The sequence below is a fragment of the Charadrius vociferus genome, unplaced genomic scaffold (assembly GCF_000708025.1).
Source record: "Charadrius vociferus isolate BGI_N301 unplaced genomic scaffold, ASM70802v2 scaffold179, whole genome shotgun sequence".
In the NCBI taxonomy this organism is placed as follows: domain Eukaryota; kingdom Metazoa; phylum Chordata; class Aves; order Charadriiformes; family Charadriidae; genus Charadrius; species Charadrius vociferus.
The window spans coordinates 415,625-438,457 of NW_009650072.1; the positions used below are offsets into that span (position 1 = coordinate 415,625).

The 22,833-nt window shown below is 40.7% G+C and overlaps 1 protein-coding gene across 3 annotated transcripts in view; it reads left to right on the top strand.

The window, feature by feature from the left end:
- Window positions 1-22,833, top strand: part of BRSK2 (BR serine/threonine kinase 2) — a 330,924-nt gene that overhangs the window by 249,581 nt on the left and 58,510 nt on the right. For all 3 annotated transcript variants that reach the window (XM_009891984.1, XM_009891982.1, XM_009891983.1), the window contains exons 6-9: window positions 7,354-7,387; window positions 8,302-8,370; window positions 11,299-11,445; window positions 18,977-19,008. In XM_009891984.1, coding sequence (XP_009890286.1) covers window positions 7,354-7,387; window positions 8,302-8,370; window positions 11,299-11,445; window positions 18,977-19,008 — 282 coding nt within the window. The remainder of the gene's footprint in view (window positions 1-7,353; window positions 7,388-8,301; window positions 8,371-11,298; window positions 11,446-18,976; window positions 19,009-22,833) is intronic.

Below are 22,833 nucleotides of genomic sequence, written 5' to 3' on the forward strand. Positions count from 1 at the left end.
GTCTCTGTGCTGCCTGCCTCCAAATCTCTCTATCCCAACCAAGAGCTAGGACAGAGCTGACATGCAAACGTAGCTTGCTCCAGCACCAGACCCAATCTCTGCCTGCAGAGGCAGTCGGTATGGAGACTGACACCACTGCTGATAGCCCCACAATTACCTGACTGTATGCAACAGTTGCCCCATATAGGTGTCTCCATAGGGCACCCCTGCCCTGATCCAGAAAACTGTGTGCATGTGGGAAAAGCCGTGCTGATTATGATTTTATTGAGAGTGAGAAGAAAGCCTTGCACCTGTTGGTGGCATAATGGAGGTAAACAGCAACTTCCAGCCCCAGCACAGTTAGCTCCTCTGCTCTCAGCTCTCCCTAGCAGTTCCTAGCAACACTTTGCAGACCCACAGATTGCCTGGATCTATTGAAAAGAAAAAAAAAAAATCACATATCCTCGTTAAGACTGATTACTGGCTCTTTTTGATCTTAGGGTGTTTATAACAAGCAGTGCACTATGTGTTTGTTAGAAATGCTAGTAGAGATCATCTAGCTCCTGATTCCTTTCCATCTGTATGTGGTGTGTCAGCACACCTGTGATGAGCAGATAATTCAGAAGAGCAATATTCAGTTGCTACACACCTCAGTGTCCAAGCACCGTTTCTGATTTTAATGACAAAACAGGATGCTGCACATATTTTTCCCCCTTTATAATAAATGTGTGCGTGCTGTCTAAAACATATGCAAGTGTCCTACATCCAGTTATTGTTAAGGTTGAAAATTTAGGCTCTTAAAATTGGAAATGCCAGAATTAGTACTTTTTACCCCATCTCATCAACAGCTTTGATTCCCAGCACTCTGTTCCCATCTCCTACCCTGATTTGCACTCTAGTCTTGACAACTTCCCTCAGTCATTTCTGCTCCATATTTGGTCCCCAATCCCAGATCCTTTTCTCTTTTCCACTAGGTTCCAGCTCTAGTTTTTCCTACCTGGTTGTCCCAGTCAGGTGCTGTCAGTCCTAGATCTATTTCCCCTTGGTTTTGCACTCACTTTGTTTTAAAGTTTGGTACCTTGTGGTAACCCCAGCCACAGCAGCTCATGGTATCAGTTTCGGGTAGAAAAATTGTTCTGTGAAGTGATACCAGTGCAGGCAGAATTTTATTCCTGATCCTCTAGAGACTTTCTGCTAGCAAATGCAAACTGCAGTTTTCTAGTGGCAGTTTGAGTAAATTTTTCTAGAAAATGCAAACAAATATTCAAATTTTCCCTTTGCAGTTGAGAGTACTAGAAATTTTCCTTTTTTATGGGAAAAAAAAAATGTTTAATTCAGCTTAGATTTAGGCAGTGGAAATGTTTTGGCCTGTACACAACATGCACGTACACACAAACATGAAACCAGTCTGAGGCAGACGAAAAGCGAGGAAAATTGTTGTTAAGTTATTAAGTCGGTGGTAAGTCATAAGCAATAGAAAATGAGGATTATAAATGGAAATACCAGACAACCTTATTAATAACCGCTAATACCAGCCTCGCCTATAATACATCCCAACATACCTTAAAAGAGCTTTAAGTCTGCAAAATCAAGCACTGAGGATTTAAGATACACTATTCTTCAAATTGCCAGTATAACATTAACTTAGCCTGTGCACATTAGAATGTCGCCATTAATTATGAGCTTATACAGGTTTTTTCCAAGAAATCTTTGCCTCATTTGATGTTTGGATGGTATGGTTTTTTGAACAAACAACTATTTAATGTTTGATTTTTCCTCATCATTCATTTTATGGATCCATTTGCAATTTCTGCTCACTGCATTCAAGCCTTGATATGAATGCGAGGTAGGATTTTCATCGTAGTATCTTAGGTTTACAAACATTAATTATACTATTTCCATATTATGTTTGCCACATTGATCTGCTTATCTCTATTTGTATGAGGACACATGATTCTGCAAAATGAAACTCAAAATTATCAGCCAGTTCTGAGTGTGTAGTTGGATACTCTGGGGCCTAATAGCTCAGAATACTCAGTGCTTGATAACAGTCCTTTACTTGGACAGCGGAGCACCTACCGACTGCAGCTGCTGCTCCTTGTGCTTATAAATACTGTAAATCAAACTTCGGATGTGTTGCTCTGTGATTTTGAAAACTGGGGAACCTGCAACTCATAATTACCTGTGAACATTTCAGTTTAAGGCACCTGTTCATTTTCTTTCACAGAAAGATTCTGTGGCAGGGCCAGAGAGAGAGTTTGATTCTCCAGTATGTCCATCAGCTGCCTCTATCACAAGCTTGTCCTTCATGACACTAAAATTCCCTCACATTGCTACAGACTTTCCGCAAGTAAAACAGAGGCTCTTGGGACAGCATTACATCCACCGCCCCACCCTGACTTACCCACAGAGTACAGTATAACGTCTTCAAGCTTTATTTTAGTAATTCTTAACTTTTGAATACTTAGCTTTGCAATCTTTATGCCCTTTTAAAACAGGAGTCTGTTTCATTTTTTAAATTAAGATCTCTAAAAGGTTCCAAGTCTTAACAATTGGAACTGATATATTAATTAATGAACTGATTTGCAGATTGCCCAAAAATGTAATTGGGCTCAAGGAGTAAACAGCTGTAAAATGTAGCTAAGGGCTAGACAATGAGTTATCTCATATAAAGCTAAATGACTGAGTTGAAACTTTAATGGCAAAACAGCACTCAGCCTTAACTACAGCTACTACCTTAATTACAGCCTTACGTACAGCTACTGCCTCCACTGCAGCGTTAACTACCCGCTGCTACGGGAACTGTTTCTTCAGTCTCCCCATCTTACTTTTCTGTGTGATCTGTGGCTATTGCTTTCTCCACTCAGGATGCTCTAACGTATGTCCTTCTCCTGAAGAATTCCCTTTATCTGTTTTGCGACTCCTCTGGCGTTCCCCTTCATCTCAGCCCTTTGCTACCCAGCATGGGGGGAAAGCACAGGCAGCCTTTTGCGCTAGTGGATAGCTTCTGTCTCTGAAAGCCAGCTTGGAGACGGTGATTAACACGGGGGGAAGAAGTGACTCTAGCATGCAAGCAACAGCAAAAACATCTAGATGTGGGAGGACTTTGGTGCACCTGTACAACCTCCTGTATCAAGGTAACTTCATGCATAAGAAAAACAGAGGGAAACAGACTTCTTGTTCCTCCCTCTCTGCAGAAACTCTGCCTCCAGCTGTGAGGCCTAAAGAATAGCACTCAAAGCAGCTTTTCTTCTTCCCCAGATAGTACCATCTTAAGGCGTGGGACTAAAGGACCCAGGCATGGACACTCATCTTTGATGGGGCCTGGGAACCCATCAGGCAGTGTAACAAGTGATTTGTCACACTGTGGAGTAGGATCACACAGCTTTCCCTGTGCTCCTTGATCAACCACCTGCTTCTCTGGAAAAACAGTTACTGTATATTCCCAGATAAACCATACATGGGCAGTTGATCTGTGTGTGCACGGTGCAGGTCTCTCTTACCTACATAATGTGACCTGTAGGTCACGAGCATATCACATCTGCACTGAAGGTATGGCCCTGGTTGTCTCAGATCTGCTGTAGCCGCACTGTATCTTGATGTGCACAGATCCAGAACTACTTTTCTAATTTCTCAGATGAAATTCAGGATAGGTGTATCAAGGATCTATACGTGTCTTTCTGACTGCCTGACATACCTGTCCAGGGCTGTCCTGGATTTCACCATTGCACTCTGGCTTATTTCCTGTGGTTGAAATCGCACATAAATGCTTTGTTAAGGTCCTCCAAGATCCTCAAGTTTACTGTGTCCTAGAGTCACAGCTGTGAATGACCATTCAGAGAGCCCGTCCTGCCCCAGGCAGACTAGCCTGGGAAAATCCACATCACCCTTGAAATAAACACTGCCAACATCGGTGCTTTTTTTGCAGCAGTACCCGCAGGCAGCAGCTGCTTCTTGATCTTGCAGAGCGATATACTTGTTATCAAGGGCAGATTGTGGCTTTTGCTGCACAGAGATGTAGCTGAACGATGAGGAGATGGCCTAGGGGAAGAGGCAGGGAATGTTGCTCTTGACACACGTATATTGAATAATTAGTGATAAGAGCCAAAGAAATATTCATGACTCTGTAGAAAGATAAATAGATTTTTGATTAAATTTGAGTTTTCTCTTTAAAGCAGTTGAAGTTGCTCTGTGATTGGCAGCATGAAAATGAGTTTTCTATGGATTCTGCCTGGCCGGAGGATCCCGTTTAGAGCTGTTAGCCAATATAATGCTGCAGATATCTATCTAGCGTGTGCTGGCAGGAATTCAGACTGGCTGTGCCAGAAACGTGTGCTCTCTGGGCAGTTGCAGTGCAGCTGTTGAATGATCGAATCAATCCAACTTGTTCAAAGGATTTATTATAGCATTTTCTCCACCCATTCTCCTAGATTTTAGCAGAATCTAAGGCAGTGGTGCCTTGTAAGACACCTAGCAGCTTCCACTGCACTCCAGCTGACATCAGGAAGGTAAAAGCTTTAAGTGCATTTGCTAGTGGGACACCTAAATAGGTATGTCCCTGTCTTGGGTTCTTCACAACACTTACATTGTTCTTTTCAAGGATGTTAGTGCAGGAAGCTGTCAAGGCAGTTGCATTGCTCAGCATCCACAATTAAAGAGTTCTGAAGTATTTGTTGGAGTCATCACATACAAATAAAAGCTCAGAAGCACTCTGCAAGTTGAGATACTGACTCTTCCAGCGTTCAGATGGCATGGCCACCCAAAATGTATTGTGCTGAAGGGTGATGCTGAACTGTACAGGATACTGTGCAGGATTTGAGAGGTCTGGCTGAAATTTCTAGCTCAGCCACAGACACCACCTGTAGTAGCCATTTAATGCACTGCGTGTCTGTGACTCACCTTCTGTAGCAAAGGCAACGGTAGCATCATACCTGACAGAAGCTAAAATGCATGCAAGACTGAGAAACTTGGACATGCTAAGTGACAGGAGTTCAACAGTTACCTAGATTGTGTCTTCACTCCTTTTTTTCCCCCGGATATGCTTTCCAGTAAACCTAATATGACTCAGTTATATAGAACATGTTAGAACTGATCTTTCTATTCTGAGGTGGCTAAACTGAGTGAATGTCCATGATCTGATGTAATTCCCATACTCTTTTTGCTACCGTGTTTTTTTCCAAATTAGAGTTGCATTACCGCCTTCCCTACAGCTCCCATACTGCCCTCTTTTACTGTTCTGTCTAAGCAGTCTAGCACTGGTGACAGTTGGCTGTGCTTGTCCAGTCCTGGGTTGCAGTTCCAGTTCTGGTGCTGCTCCTTAATTGGGATTTCTGTGTACCTTAAGGATGGCCTGTACACTATACACCATTTTTATGATATGAAGAAAAGACAACACCACTAGTAAAGCATTCTCACAAGAATAATTTAACTTGTCTTCTAAAAGCTTGTAAAACCGTGCATTAGTCCAGTGACATGACTGTTTAGTGGTTAAAGCTTTGGGTATTAAAAAGAACAGGTGTAGAGCAGCTATTGGATTGCTATAAAGAAGCAAATTCACAGGGAACAATATATGTTGGAGGGCTGGGAACACATACATAATGTTCAGCAATTCATTGTCTCCCTCTGGCCTCCCTTTGTCTCCAGCAGTGGCCAGCAATATGCAGCAAGTCCCCCAGATCAGCCCCCGCTTAGTCGAGAAGGAACAATTTTATTAACATTACTGTCTGCTTTAGCTTTATTTCATTATTGTTGCCATCACGCTCTTTGTTACTATAGAAGCTTTTGCCCTAAATGGTTAAAGCCTCATACAAATCCCAGTGAGTTCAGTCGTACAAACTTTTGTGAGGTATGAAAGCTGTGGTGGCATTGCTCTTGCTTTAGTCAGAAGAGAAGACTCATGGTGAAGTTCTGGTCACCTTTTCCAAACTATGGCCAGCTGCAGCTTTAAAAACATTAAGTAACCTTGTCCATGTCCATCCGGCTGCCAGCGACAGAGCTGCCAAGAGACTCTGGGTAGTCTGGCACAAGTCCATTCTTTTGGGTCTCCCAAGGACTAACTCTGGCCAGCTCTCTGAGGGAAGGCTCTGCTTTTCATTATCTGTTTTGACTCTTGAATCGAGGGGTTTAAAATCCAGTCTAAATTAAGACACTTGGGATCACTACAGAGCAAATAAACCTGGTTAGAATACCTGTGATAACCTGTTAAATAAGGGGCCAGAGGGGTATGACTTCCAAATTCCACCTTGCCTAAAATTTGAGAGGGATCAACCGCATTTCTCTCTCCTCGCTTAAGCTTTGCTGTCAAGGTAGCTGAAGTCCCAAGTGTACCCCGAGTTTATTATCATGGTCTGCCAAAAGCTGTGATACCACATCAGGGCGTTCCATGCCCTCGGGGTGATATTTTGCCATAGGATAAATGTAGTGTGTATGGAAATTCAATTAATGGGCTGTCTCACTGGGCATTAATGTAGCATCCTAGCACAAAGCTAACCTCACTGTGCTTCTGTTTTGCTCATTACTTTGTGAGACAGGTATTGCCCAGCCATGATTGTGTTTGTCACAAGAAACAAATGCACAAATGAAGACAGGCTCAGGGACTGCTGGGAGGTGTCAGTATAAACAATAGCATGATTTGCACACAGGTCTCAGACAGTTTGCATCCCTTTTACTTGTCAAGTCACTTTAATGAAGGCTATAAAATAAATAGCTGTGGCTATAATCTTTAGGAATTAAAATTATTACCTGGCAAGTTGAAGTAATTAACTATTCTCAGCCAGGAATCAAACCAGAGATTTATGGATAGAAGGATGCAAAAAGAATATATTAACTCACTAGGTAATAGTACTACTGTCCATCCTTTTTAGTTTTTTAAAGAAAAAAAAAATGCATATTGAAATCATGTATCAGCAGCTTTTATGAACACTGGAGTGGTTTGAGAGCAATCTTAGCAGAAGAGATGCAAGACATGGTTTAGGGATGCGTGTGTTTGGTCTGAAAATACTGTTCTGCCTTTTTTTTTATAAAAGGCTATTCAGCATGGGCCTTCCTTCTAGTTAGATACAAGGCCAAGTTAAAGGGTGGGATTAGAGGGCTGGAATTCTATATAGTCACAGAATATGCCTGATCTTCTCTTCCTTCCTCGCTTTTAAGAAATTCATAGTAGGGGCATAGAATTTTGAATTATGCTAGTTCTTGACCATTTTCTGAGTTTCTTAGGAATGTGTTCTCACTGAGGTAAGGAAAAAAGTGCTGGTTTTGCACACTTGCATTCTGTATAAGCAAGCCAATCATGATTCTGCTAAACAAAATGGAAATGCACATAATCCATAAATACCAGGAGGTTACATGCTCATTTGACCGTATTTTGTGTTTCAGATCACCACATTATGCTTGCCCTGAAGTCATCCGGGTAAGTTGGTTAACATTAGTGTGTATAAATACATTTTTCAAAAAGTGTCGCTCATTGCAAGTATAGATATAGATATCTATCTATCTATCTATCTGCATAGACCTTCTGTATAGGAAATCTGTCGAAGGCAGACAGCGTTGGAAAGGACACAAGGAATGTAACTACGGTTTTGTTTGTTTGGCTGAGCCCTGAATCAAGCCCCATCGACCGTATGAGGGAAATGATCGTGTGTTATTCTCACAGTACCCTTCATGCCATGTGATCAGACAGAAATACAGTAGCCTCGTTTAACTTGATCTTTCCACCCAAGGGATGCAGTCCCCTACGCTTTCCTGTCTCTGATGTAGCTGTCATTTCAGTGGAAGAACCGGGGTTGGCTGTCAGTGATGTTGGTTTCCGTTAAACAATACGAACTGTCCTTTCCCTCTACTCTCCCTTTGTCCTCTGAAAATAAGCATCCAAGATTTCAGTGGCCAAGATTCCCCTCTTTTAAAGCGTATCTTTAATGTAAATCCAAGCAGGAAGTGTACAGAAGAGACTGTCCAGACAATACCATGAGTTTGCAAATAATGTGACTGGTGACAAGCTCCCTGAAGAACCAGGGAAGAGACAAACACATTCTTGACATCCTTAATGCACCTCTGACACTGTTTAGGTGCCAGGTCTAATCATTTGTGAGCTGTCCCCACTTTTGAGCCTGTTGTTGCAGATCCCAGATATGACTGTAAACTGATGTTCATAAAAATTCAGTTAATGGGCTCTGTCATGGCCTCCTAGTTGGGAAGGCCACCTTGGGAAGCAGGTGGCTGAATTGAAATGTGGGGTTTCCCATTCTCCCCTCTCTTGTTCTTCAAGGATAATTAATTCACTTAGTAGTGAGCAATCTTTTGAACCTCTGTGTCATTGCTGCGCAGGGAGAAAAATATGATGGAAGGAAAGCAGACGTCTGGAGCTGCGGAGTCATTTTATTTGCGTTGCTAGTGGTGAGTCATCTTCCTTGCGCTATCCTTTAAAAAGAAAAGAAAAATCAAAAAATGCTGCTGTATTTAATGGTGATTTTGTTGACATCGTGTACAGATGGGTTTTTTTAGTGCCCCTATTTTTATATCTCTCAGTTGCATCCTTTCCTCTTATTTCTACATTGGTCCCAAAGGAAAAGCATGAGGATTCTTTGAAATGCTGCTGCCCTGCATAGGGAAGCATAGACAAGGATCAAAAACTTGTCTCCATAAATGCTCTTTGCTGTGCTGGGGTATTGCAGCACATTTTTTGACTGGAAAAGATGTGCAGGGTTACAATTCCAGGATACAGAGAGTGTCAAATAAGTTGTCCTTCACAGGATCAAAATATGGCTGGGTTTGGGAAGTGTTTATTTTTTCTGCTGTATGTATATATGTGTTTTAGTAGGTATATGCATACATTAACTGCAGTGTTTTATCAGGAGAAGATTTGAGTGCAACAATTTTGTTTCATGCAAGTATTGCGCTACATTTAAATGTGGTACACTTGGGAATATAAAACTGAGCCATTAGTACAAAGTTTAAATTAGTTTCCGTGTGGCTTAATAATACTTTCTTTAGTATTCAAAATGTGCTATCTTGTAACTTAGCCTTCTTTCGATCAAAGTTTCAGTTCTCTGTGGAATTTATTCTGATTTGCAGTGGTAATGTTATACTCCTAAACATACAAAAATTGGATGTCCAGCTGAAGGCAGATAGGCTTGGGATTTGTTATGAATTTCCATAGTATAATGTAGGAAAATATAGTTTATGTTCATATAAGCATATACCATGTGCAGATTGGATACTGTGTATGAGAACAGATTTTATGTGCATGTTAATTTTTTTATATTTATAATAGTTCAGATGATCACCTACAATTATAAAAATAACAAGCCTGAAGTCAAATTTTGATATCCTTGTACATTTATTAGTAAACCTAATTACTGCACTTAAATGTTTTATTTTGACAAAAGCACTTGTACAATGTACAATCAGAGTTAGAATCTGCACATTATTTGTGTTTAAAATACTTGAAAATTTTAAAGGATTTTTGGTTCCAAAAAAATGCTGGTAATTTTTTTAATGGCATGAATCAAAATACCTGGAATTAATCCCAGTATGATACTTGAATTCACCTTAACCGGTTTTACTTTTTTTCTTTTTAGCCGTTACAATTCACTGGCATTTTTGAAGTTTTAGATTTTTTATCTTGATGTTGCAAGGGAAGAATTTTAACTATCTCACTAGATAGCACCTGGTCATCTATTGCTCCTGAGCAGCTATTTTTATGGCTGATAAAATAGAACTGTATAATGAGTTCTTAATATACCTTCTTGAATTTGTAAGAATGGAAGAGAGGATGTGTCAAGATGGTTAGGATTTGCAGGAGTGGGCTTTTCATTTTCAGGGGGATTCTCTGTCAAGATTTGGTGTGTCTCTGTAGCTGCATCTTCATCTGTTCCTACATATATACATGAGCCTGCAAAACGATTGAAATAAGTCTATTATTGACAGAGTGCAGAGCTCTCCAGTTAATTATGTCAGGACAAACCCTACAAAAACTCTCAAGCTGTAATAGCAGGTGGTAGTAATAAAAGAGCTGTAGTTGTTACCTTCAGGAAATGCCACAAAGCAGCCTTGCTGACTTCATCGTGGCTCAAATTGCGTTAGCCAAAGTACTGAACTATCAGAATTGATTTTCCTTTAAGTCTGGAACCGTTAGGAAAAAAGTAGGTAGGTAACTCAGGAGATTGGTTACAGAAGACAGGGAGGCTCTCTCTTCAAGGCCACTTGAATGAACAAACAACAGTAAATAGTGCCCAGTAGCAGTTGCCATCAGGTGGGCTTTCAGAGGCTTCTGTAAATGGAGCTGTTGGTCTCCATAAACCGTGGACACCGGATTGCTTATACAGATGCACTACTCGCTGTAGTAAGAGCAGTGCCAGAATTGACAACTTAAAGCTTTATTATCACAGCAGCCGACAGCTTGCAGCTTCCCACAAACCATCCTGGAAATCAAGGAAGCTCAGCACCTACTAGAATTAGGTGGTGAAAGAAGGAAGCGAGAATATCTAGGAAGGTGCAGACTTGCTATAAAAGGGTATCAGCTTCAGTTGGTGGAGTTATCCTAAAGATTTCAACTTCTTTTTTTCCTTTTTGTCCTTGCAGCAAGGATAGGTCTTTTGCTGCTTTTTGTGGCGAGCTGACAATCTATTCAAAATGTAATTTCAGCTAAAAAAACCCTCAAACTATTCATGTAAGTGGGCTACAGTAGGAAAGCAATAGGAACCGATGACCTGACCACAGCATGGGAACTGGATGGAGTATATTAAACAGGTAGAACGTCTGCTGCTTCCAAAGGCTAATGTTGGTCAGGGTTTCTTTCAGCTGTGTCATTTAACTGCTCCATCAGAAAGAGGATGTTCTTTACTGAAAGTCTCTCAAATGCTGTTCACCTCCTTTCAATGTCTGCAATAAATGTGTCTCAGGAAGATTAAAAATAAGGAGACGATAAACATTGCTGCTGTGAAAGTATGCCCAGGAGGAATACCAGCAGATCAAAAGCTCGAGCTGAATTTAAGTGAATCCATGCATCTTTGGTGAATTTGTCTGGAAAGGCAATTTCATATTTTGTATTATGTTTTATACTGGTAGTCATTTTCTAATTAAAGGTCTAATAAAAAACCTGTCCTCAGTTTTGTTTCCTATGTTGGAGAAAATATAGCAGCACTAAGAAATTATTTATTTTCAATGAATAAAAAGGTTTTTCCACTTACTATAATAATTCATTATGAGCTGGCTTCCTCTTTTCCATTCTCTCACCATGTTTATCCTGGCTTTTCTCCGTTTGCCCTCTCCAATTCCCTTTTGCTTATCTCTCCCATCCACCACTCTGTCACATCCCTGCAGGGTGCCCTGCCTTTTGATGACGACAACTTGCGGCAACTGTTGGAGAAGGTGAAACGTGGAGTGTTCCACATGCCACATTTTATCCCCCCGGACTGTCAGAACCTTTTGCGGGGGATGATTGAAGTGGATGCCTCGAAACGTCTCACGGTAAGAAGGCATTTGCTGCGAGTCACGTGAGCAAGGCTTCATTTGTCACCTTGTTGCAATTACAGTTGAATAACTAAGGTAACTTGTGATTTACTGCCACTCCTGCGTGTTTCCTCTTGAGCAAAGAATGAGCGGAGTTGGTGGAGTCTTTGAGAAGAAGTTAGTTACCTTCTCTCTTGAATCATGAGGGCAGATTACCTTTGTGTCTCTTCTCTAGCCTCATAATTCTCCTTCATATGTAGCAATGGGCATTTAGAAGAAATCCCTCATAACGTCATCACGGTGCTACTAACCCATTAGCACACTTTTAGGTCCACCTGAGTTGTCTGGCTCTCCTGACTGGTACAGCAGTTTGTTGGGGACAGGATATAACTGTTTGAAGGTCAAAACTGTTAGACTGTCATTTGAAGCTTTGCTATTAAACAGAGTATGCTTTTCTTACATTTCTGACAAAAGCGATGTCTTCTCACTTCATGTCACGCAACCTGCATTATATTCTATCCTGCTATGCTCTGCATTATCCTCTAGCAGCCTTCAGAGCAAGTGTCTTCTAGTCTGCTCTTTCATCTTGTGCCCTGTGGTCCTGAGAGCGGATAGGCCCATAGTGTTCAGCTCCTTGGCATTCAGCACTGAGTCTTTGCATCTAGGATACATCTCGTCACTACAACAGAGACCCTGCAAGGGTGAGCACTGTGTAGTGATTGTATCCTTCATTAACACTGTGTTAATGTTTTGGGGAATTAAAAAAAAATTAGCAATTAAAATCATTTTGGAAAGCAGGATTGCCTGCTTGTCAGTGGAGGCTTCTGCCTTTATGGGTACATTGCCCTTGTAAATCCTATTGTCAGGCTCTGGTGATGATTTTATACAGATTTACTAAGCTCACAGATTCTGAGTGGGAGTATGTATAAAGAAATGTAAATTTAAAACTCCTCCTGGTTCTTCAGTCTGCTAAAATATTTATAAATAAACTCTCAGATCAGTGCTTGGCCTCTCTGCTGAGATTGCTAACAACAGCATCAGTCTGCGCCAGCTGTGATGGTGCTGTTGGGATGCAGACACCTGTCTAGTAAGAAGTGAACTGAAACTCCCTCCACAACTGTCTTTACAGTATTACCTGACAGCTGCAGCTGGGTTTTTTTTTCATTCATTACAAAACCAGCTCATGATCTATTTGGTGATGTAGGTGAAAAGTTCTTGATGCTATTACTAGTATCCCTACTTCTGCAAACCCAGCAGCCATCACAGTTGCAATACGTAAGTAGCACTGATTGGAAAAAAAATAATAAAAATATTAGGCACTTCAAAAGGCCTTTTTTAAACAGATTTTTAAAGAAAGAAAGACTATTTTTCCAGGTATTTTCATGAAAAGAACACTGCTGAGGTTAGGGTTGTACCCTGAGATGAGAGACAGCTGTTCTTCATCACTAAGGAAGTCACCAAAGTCCCTCTCTAACTCAGTTTCTTTTTGGTACTGTAAACATAATGGTTTTCCTGTTGTGTTTTTTTTTTTTCTCTCAAAGAGCTTAGTGCTTATGGTCTGATTATGCCAGGGAGCAATCATCAGGCTTTAAATCTTCAAATTGTTCTGAGTTTTGCCATGGAGCATAGTCCCTAGATGTTTTGAATTGTGCAATACAGCAGAGAATGTATACACATAAGAGAGAAAACAGTTAAGGTAAATCAAGGTCCCAGAGTGACACCACCACCCCCTCCCTTTTCTTGATCAAAATGAAGCTCTTATTTCCTCAGGGAGGAAAAAAAAAACCCAGATCAGATAGTTATTGACAAGCACTAACCAGTGAATTGTGAATAAGAATTTGAAATAAAACATATTCAAGAGCTGAGAGCTGGGAGGAAAAAAAGGATAGCTTTTTGTTATTAGCTGCAATCTTATTTTCATTATTTTAGGGTCTCTCCATTTGCTGTCCCTGCTGCTGTCACACTTCCCTTTCTGTGCTGTTAGCATGTCGGTTGCCTAGATTGCCAAGCAGAAGGGAGCTCTTTGTTTACTGCACAGGAGCTGGGAATATGTAGTTCATTTTGAGGAGAGATCTGAATTCTATTTTAGCTGTGTCCTGTGAAAAAGGGTATAAATATGGGTTTATTTGGAAGCCTCTATTCCTAGAAAATGTCTCACTTGAATCAATTTGGTATTTATACAAAGATCTGAGGCTTGGGTACAATAAGTACAGATGTAGCTGTTACCATTACTGATCATTTGCTCAATATCTCATTGGTGAATTCAGCAGAAAAATATAGTGAAATGTAAGGTCATTAGAATTTTTTTCTTTCATTTTTCCCTTCCCCTCTCTGCTTTGTTCCTTTTTTTTTTGATTTGTATCTCTTTTCCTTTTCATCCAACTGCATTTCCCTCCCTGCAGTAATTGCCATTTCGCAGCACACCCACACCTTCCCCAGTCCATCTGTTAAAATGATCAACAAAAACAGAACTAGCATTCACGTTTAACTGTCATCATTCGGCTTCAGTGTTAGAGCCTGAGAGGACTAATGGAGAGGAGGGTGCTCAGGATTACTGTTGCTTGCCCTTTCCCGCCTTAAGAAATAGGCATTATCTTTCTTTGTATATGATTCATTTATGGAAAGAAGTCTTTATGATGCGTTAGTAGAATATTGTTCACACTCACCATATATTACATAGCCTCAAGCATGGTTAGTCGGACGTCATTGACCACTCCTTTACAGGTCCTGTTTTACTAAACATGCTTTAAAATAAAAGAATCCATGTTTTTCTTTCAGTAGACTGCAAAAATTGATCCTAGCTGCTGGTCGTGATACTTCTGACAACCCGTGTTCAGGAAAGATGAAATCAAACAAAGGATGATTATTAAGGAGGTCAGCATTTGAGAGAGCCTGTCTGAATAGCACAGCCTAAAACAGCTCCACTTAGTCTACACAGGTGATGACTGAGAAAGGTTGTACTGGTTGTCTGCATATGCATTAGAGGTAATTACTAGGGAGAGAATGATTATTTAAACTAAAGAAAGATACTGGCACAAAAACAAATGTATGTCAAATGGCCTTAAATGAAAGTAGGCTAGAAATTAGAAGAAGCCTTTTAGCTATATTAGTGGGGTTCTGGGACAGCTTTCTAGTAGGAGTAGTGTCAGGAGGAAAAAGTGAACTAGTTTTAAGTTTGAGAAGGTTTACAGAAGAGACTGAGTGCTCTCGGTGCCTGCAGTACTGCAGGATGAGGTTTCTTCTAGTTACGTGCTCTCTGGAAAGTGGATGTTTTTTCCTTGGAGGTTTCAAATGATTCAGCATTTCTACAGTAGAGAATTACAGCTACAGCTCCTGTAGTGGAATCCATTTGCATTCTCAGCTTATATTTTCTTCTACAAAAACACAATGGCAAAGTGGGGAGAGTAAGGAGCTTTTGATCCACTTTCCTTTTAAAGTTGGGTGAGCATTATCGAAACTTTGTCTGTAGAGCAAGGTGGATCAGAGCAGATATTGCAGAATAAGCTATTCTGATAAAGCTGTTATTATTCCAGTGTTGACATTTTATTCCAGAGTAGAATGACTTGTCTTCCATGGTGGGTGTCCACACATATTTTGAAATACCTGTCCCTGAATATTATCCAACTTAAATTACCCACATTTTCAGAATCTCCTCTCTGCTCATTGTTTGATTTTGTTTTTTCTCGGGTCTAATGTATGCTAATGATGGACCACGGCGTCTGAAGAATGTTAAAAAAATGAAATAGGGAAAATACACCCTGATTCCTTCTTAATTTTTCTAAAAGGTCTTGTGGTAAGGTGCCTATCACTTCATTTAAATTATCTCACTTCACCACGTGTAGAATGGAGGTGATTGTCCAAGTGATGTATTTAGGCTGTAAGCTTTTAGCTGCCAAAGGCCTATTCATGCACCATGCACGTAGCACAGTGATACCTTGCCCTTGTCAAGGTCCCTAGAGGCTGCTGTAGTACGGCTGCTACTACTGACACAGATAATGGTTTTAGCAGTGCTGTTTGCACAGCCAGCTGAATCCTTTGGTCAGGAAAAGCCTCTATCATGACATTATACAGTAGGTTTAAAGCTCAGACTAGAGGATCTTCTGAATGAAGAAGATTCATCTAAGGCGTAAGTCGATTTAGTGCACAGATGGGTTTGAGGCTGTTCCCTTTCTGGACAGAGAAGTTTGAAATTTGACATGAGTTCAAGCCCAGAAGCCCTCATCCATGGCCACAGACTTTGAGAAAGTTTTTCTTCAGGTCAGAACTTTTTAGCTTGGCAACTGCTCTGCTGAGATCAGTGCCGAGGATGTAGACAGAGCTGTCTTGTTTTCCATCTGCCTGTCTGTCTCCATCTGTTGTTCCCTGTCTTAGAATTCAGATGTAAGCTCCTTGGGGGAGGAGACCTCTTTTTCTGATGAGCTTGTATAGCGCTGTATCTCATCTGTGAGCAGGGCTCCTAGATGCTACTTCATTATACAAGTTCAATATATATTGGAAGTATTTTTACGTAAAACCATGATAAAGGAATTCCCCCTCTCCTTCCATTTCAGCATTTTAGCTTGCAGAAGTCTCTCCTCTGCCTGTGCATGTGCAATGGATCTGAACATGTTTTGTTGGTTCAGAGATGGCATCATGAGAGAATTGCCTGCGGTGGCTAGGAGGTATCAGGAAGCGGCATTTTTACAGCTTCCATAAAATGGCATTAAATTTGGCAAACTCATGTGCAAACAGCACGAAGAACCCTCTGGGAAGGACTGTTATATGCCTTCATCACTTAAATGCATTTAAACATTGTGTTTAAATGAAGGCAGGAGGAGTGAAATTAGCTCCCACTGTGTATCTCCCTCCCTTGCATTGATTGTAAAATGCATACAGACTTCTCCTTGTCAAAACCAGTCGCCCTCCCATAACCCTCCTGTCACTTTAATGCAGATGAAAAGCAACAAAGCATTAATTAATTACCTTTAAAAAAGCAGTGAAGATGTTGGCAGCAGCAAGCATACTTGTAATAACATTTCAATGCAATTACATTTGAATCAGAATAGAAATTGGTTTTGTAGAATACTTTTCATATCTGGGATATCCCAGCGTACTTCACAGCAATGATTTTGATGTGGATTGAATGGCAGATGTGTAGGTAAACAGCAGCCACGAGAGCTCTCATGCACCTTTGAATGTATATCAAGGTGCTACAGGGCTTCTCTTTCGGTAAAATGCTGTTGGTTCATTAGCTTGAAGGGGATTGATCTGCAGTGACGGGCAGAAGGATTTCTCTTTGACATCTTCTTTGAAGGAGCCCAGAGGTTCTGTGACTAAGACATGAACTGGTGACCCACCTTTCTTCCCCCTCTCTGACTCAGAAAATGAAGTGCTACTGTCTGCTTTGCCGTGGCATTTCTGCATATCACAGGCACAAAAGAACAATGTGACCCATGGAGACAGAAAATGCAGCAGGAGAAGCAAGCATGAAAGAGGCTTGGACATCGCTTCGCTGTATCATCTGTGTCTTGTCTGAAATCATTAATGTCTCTAATCCTCCATGTGGTCTATGTGAAAATAATGAGTAGATATGCATCTCATAGGGTAGTTTTACCAACTATACTTTACCAAGCACACTTGGTAAAAAAAAGTACACTTGGTAAATTACAGTCCAGTCCTTAGCAGATCCTCACAGTACTATGGACCTGATAAGTACCCATGCTAAAATCCTGTCCCGTGGAAATTGTACAAAGTAGGCTCTTCTTATATTCTGTGTTTGTACCTCAGCTTGCAAAGAACCAGGAGGAAGAGAGCTGTGTCTCCAGGCTGTTAGGGGAACACCCATCATCTCCATGAGTTAAGGTGGGCAGGGGAGATGGCAGTGTGTCAGGAATACTCCACCTTTATCTTAATAGCGTGGGGATGAAATGACTACGTAACGCAAGGGGAACTGTGATGAAGGGGAATTCTCGTGGCAGAGCTGAGGCCACAGCTGGAATCTGTGCGAGTCTGCCTGGACCCGTGGATGTGTGTGCTAGGGGGCATTGGTGCTACCGGCACCTGGGCTGGTTAGAAGACAGCTACATATACAAGTACCAACTGCACCTCTGACTGCAGTGTTGATACCTTGGTTTTAAAGGAGGCTGTTTGTCTCTCATACTGATCCCTCCAGCCTCCTGTCATGCTTTCCTAAGCTGCATTCCCTTGTTTCTTTGTTTTCAGGAAAAGCTGTCTCACTTAAAAAATGATCTCATATAGAGCCGACCTCATACCTTCCTGGTTTCCCAGGCACAGAGCTGTTGTTCCACAGCACAGAGGTCTCCGATTCCTTGCTCTCTGTAGCAAACACCTACTTTCTATCTCTGAGATTTTGTTGTTTGTCCATTCCTCTCTTCTTTTTTCTTTTTTTTTTTTTCTCTCTGATTCTTATTATTCGGGAATTGAAGTGGAAAGTAATAAGAACAGGACAGCTGTCTCCGTTCTTCCTGACCAGTTTAATGGGTCTGTGATTTCATCTTAGAGCCGTTAGCACTTGAGTTTCCTTCCAGCTCTCCCCTGCCTCTCACCTGTGTGTTGCACAAACGCAAGCCTGTGTGCAGTGAGTGTGCGTATTGTTCTGTATGTACAAAGGTGCTTCATAATGAGGAATACGAGAAATATTGTCTGCATAGCATCTAGAAAAGTTCTTTTCTACTGTGATGATGCTTGACAAAAAAAAACAGATTAGCAAGGTTCTGCTGTAAGTACGTCATATGAAAAGTTTGTTCACTCTACTGTTAAAAGTTTCTCTTGGAAAAGGGGTGTTACTTTCTTTTCCCCATACTTGTGGAAAACATGGTCATCACGTAACATTTACTGGGATCTGCCTTCCATAGGTGGACAAGGCCACTGTTCAGCTTTGATCAGTCCTTCATTACATAGTAAAATGCTCATGTGTGGAACGGGAGAGAGGGAAGTAAAAGAAATTTGCAGTCTGGTGTTCAGGTACTGGAACAATAAATGGTATTATTTTGACATAGAACCTTACTCTACTTGGTCTCTAGATTTTAATAACAAATGTGAAGCAAATCAAGAATGGGTCCTGGCAGAAGGTCATGTCACACATGCACAATTTATTTTGTTTATTCACATTATTTATTTGAACCTGTTTCCTTTCCTCCTATTTGTCGCCCTTTTTCCAAAGCAAAACTAGAAATGAACTTTAGGTGTAAAGAATCAGCTATTATGCCCATACAGAAAGGAGCAGTTTGTTAGCTTTGGTTGGGTTATAGAGGGCTTAGGAAGGGAAAAACTTAAATTGACAAAACAACACTTGCCTGTGAAGCCTTGTACGTACTCATTTTCCTGGGATTTGCTCCTTACTGATTTCTTATGTCCAGAATTACAGTCTCATTTCCAGTGGGCTGTGCGAGGATGGACATACTCTCTACGCAGCATAAAGTTCCTGTTGTTTGCACAGATCCATATCTGGAATGTTGGACTTACTTGAATAAGCCTTGAATAAGGATGTTTTATGGAGTTACCTTTTCTGTTTTACAGCACTAATTCCTTGTTTTCTTTTCCTTTACAGCTAGAACATATTCAGAAACACATATGGTATATGTGAGTACCACTTTTTTAAATTCCCTTTTGTGTGCATTCATTATTGGTTCTGTTACAGAAGCTTATATTGTAGTCATCTCTGAAGAGAGAGACTGAAGTTTGAGTGCAGCCTTCACACAGGTGGAGAAAGGGGAAGAGAACAGAAAGACATCTAGTGTTTTGGGGTTTTTTCCCTTTGCTACTCATATAATATCACATATATATGTATATATATATCAAGCCAGGAACTTTTTATACACTGGCTAACAATTGTTTGAAATAAGACGTCCAGTTCAGCTACTTGCTGTGTTAAACAGATACCTGCAAATGATCAGCAAAAAAAAACCCCAACTAACAGACATATTTAGTTTGCTATCCAAGTGCTGCAGACAATCCCTTGTAATACCTTCTTCACAAGAAAGCTTTCGTTTGGTCCTTCTTGTCATCTCGGCTTTTCTCTGAAGTAGAAACAAAAATGATGATATTGATAAGTAAGCACCTGTGAGCAAGAGCTTTTCTGTCTCATAATCCCTACTTCTTCTTCACAGCAAGCTAAGAGGCTGCTTCTGACCTTGTAACCTGTTGATGTGAGAGTAGTTCTGTGACTTGATTAAAAGCAGCAGTCTTGACAGTGAAACAGGAGGTCTGTGAGAAAAGTACCTGCTTGTCTAGTGGTTTGGGGATAGGGAAGATTGATGGCTTTTAAAAGTGACCTTGCACTTTGTGGAGCCTTAATAGTATTTCAAGAAACCTAAGTAAATAACATATTTTTTTTTATACTCATGATAACCTAATCAAACTAAGGAGAATGCTTCATATATTAAACAAGGAAATGATGCTTTGGTACATGCTTCTCGGGGTCAGCATAGCTACAGGTTCCCCAGGTGGGTGATAAGGAAAGTCCTGTCTTCATAATCCTATCATTGCTCTTGGGAAATACTTGAGAATGATATGAACTGATATTTAAGCCTGTCATTTGTTTTCTTTAATTCTGTCTTATGGGCAATGTTCACTTCTGGATTATCGGACTTCGATAGGACCTGAGGGCATTCAACAGTTGGTTGAATAACATGTTTTTTTCTTAGTTCACCTGAAATGGTGGCAGCACTCTGCCCAAAGCTTTTTCATGGTCTCTACAGTTACCAGTTTACATGGCACCTTTTTAAACCAAAGAAGGACTGGAGTGTTGTTTGCTTCAGGTATTTGGTTTTTTAAACTCTCATGGATATATGTAGGAGAAATGGAGGGGGGAAATCTTTAATTGTAATTTCTGAAGTAACCCTCCTATAATGTCTCACTAGAAATTCCAGAAGTAAATGCTGTTTACATCAGCTGATCCCCTCTGTTTCTTCATGGAATGAAATCACCTGACTTTCTCTGTGCTTTGATTAGAAATGTAATAGGGAAAAACTGAAATGTCATTGATCACTTATATTATTATTCTAACCCTCCTCAAGATTTTTTCCTGGAAGTTTTCAGAAGACTGTTGTTCCAGGCTCACATGTACAATTGGGCAGGTGTTATTTCGTTACTTTATTCTGGATTTAGAATTTGAAGATTTTTTTTCTTTGCAGACATAAGTGTTTGAACATTTTCATGTACTTCATGGTGAAGGTCAGACTCTGATGATTGACACAGTAAACAGTTTTTTACCCCAATAAAAATAGCATCTGAGGCTGTTTTCAGAAGTAAAAACTGAGTTTTGCAAAAGCAAGTCTCCCCTAGACTCTCAGCGTAGTCAATGCAGGAAGAGAAAGGCTCTTCCAGAAGTCTGTTCAGATTGCCTAAAACAAAGTTTCTACTCAAAATAGCTTTTTTAATGAGTTTGTTTCTCATTTTCTCTATACTGGCCATGGATTGACCTAAGGAGGTTAACCTCCTTTGGCTAAGTTTAGTCTATGAATAACCCTGCCACCTCCAAAACTCAACTGCTTTCATCTGGTAATGTCTCATAGCCTCTTTGCATTCATTTTGCCTGGAAATATTGATGCTGACAGAGAAGGAGGGGTTACAAGTGTTTTTTTTACTCTGTGCCTCTTTTGCTCACATCCTTAATTTTTTCTTTATGGCATGTAACACTACTATTCTATGTAAAATCTTCATGCTTTGTCATATGTAGGTTACTGACCTGAAAGTTGTACTTAGAACATATAAGTGATTTCACTTAATTCTTCAAATAAACATTAAGACTACTGTAAAACTGAGGAAGAGATTTAATTGCAGACTAGGCAGACAGAGAAAGAGGTCTTGAAAGTTGAAATCGTGATTCACAAGCCTAAAAAAAGGAAAAAAGGAACGAAAGAGAAACCTTTCATCACCAACCTCCAGTTCTTCTTGCTCTCCCACCCAAATTAATTCAGTGAGGTTTTTTAAGCCTTTTTAATTGAAATCATTTATTTTTATCTCAAGTGCAGGTTATCATAAATCAGCAAATAAACAGCAGTTATTTTCACATTTTTTTAATAAAGCAAGAGGGCAAATAAAATTAGCTATTATGGTAAATACATACTCCTGTAACACTGAGTTATTGTCCTAATTGTGAAGGTACCAAATTTACTAAAATCAGAAAATGAATAACTGTACCGGTTCTGCTTTGCTTTGCACTGATGCAAATGTGCATCTTGGTGAGATTCACGAGGGAATTTCATGGAGAGACTGAAAAAGTCTGCCCTGCTCCGGAATTGAAGCCATTGTATGCACCGATCCTCACAAAAGAGGATGGGTTTTAAAGCAGCAATTACATTCATGCGAGCCTTTAAAAAATATACGTGATTTGCAGTATTCATTGTGTGACATTGTTTGATGTCTATGTGGGCTGAAATGCAACAAATTTGTCACTCTCTGCTAGACTGAGAATGGAACAGGCAATAGAGTCATGCCAATCACAGCCCAGACCCGGTGATTTTCATTTCCTGAAGCGCTGAATTGCATTGCCAAATGACGAGGCGCCACTTTGCAGATTTTGCTTGTACCTGATGAGGAGGTGTGAAAATTCCTGACTATGTCTGAGGCTGACCAGGTGCAGGGCATAAAGAAAAGCCACTTTTCAGTGCGCTGAAGACGGCAAGCTGTGCTCTCTAGAACTGGCTCCCAAGGTGATGGATATAAAAGAAGCTTGCAAGTGATATTCTCCTGTAGACTACGGCAACTTCACGGAATCACAGAATTGTGGAATCTTCAGAGTTGGAAGGGACCTCTAGAGATCATCTAGTCCAACTCCCCTGCTAAAGCAGGATTGCCTAGAGCACATTACTCAGGACTGCATCCAGGCAGGTATTGAAAATCTCCAGAGAAGGGGACTCCACACCCTCCCTGGGCAGCCTGTGCCAGTGCTCTGCCACCCGAACCGTAAAGAAGTTTTTCCATGTATTTGAACAGAACTTCCTATGTTCCAACTTGTGCCCATTACCCCTCGTCCTGTCGCTGGGAACCATTGAAAAGAGTCTGGCTCCATGCTCCTTCAAGCCACTCTTTAGATACTTGTATGCCATAATAAGGTCTCCCCTCAGCCTTCTCTTCTTCAGGCTAAAGAGTCCCAGCTCTCTCAGCCTTTCCTGATAAGGGAGATGCTTCAGTCCCTCAGTCACTTTAGTTGCCCTTCGCTGCATTCTCTCCAGCAGTTCCCTGTCCCTCTTGAACTGGGGAGCCCAAAACTGGACACAGTATTCCAGTTGTGGCCTCAGCAGTGCAGAGTAGAGGGGGAGAATGACCTCCCTCGACCTACTGGCCACTTGTAGGAAACCCAGATTTTCTGGAAATTTTCAAAACCATTAATTCTTTCTAATCTCTTTAAATTATCTTAAGGACATCTGATTGTAACATAATGACTGATTAATTGAGTCAATA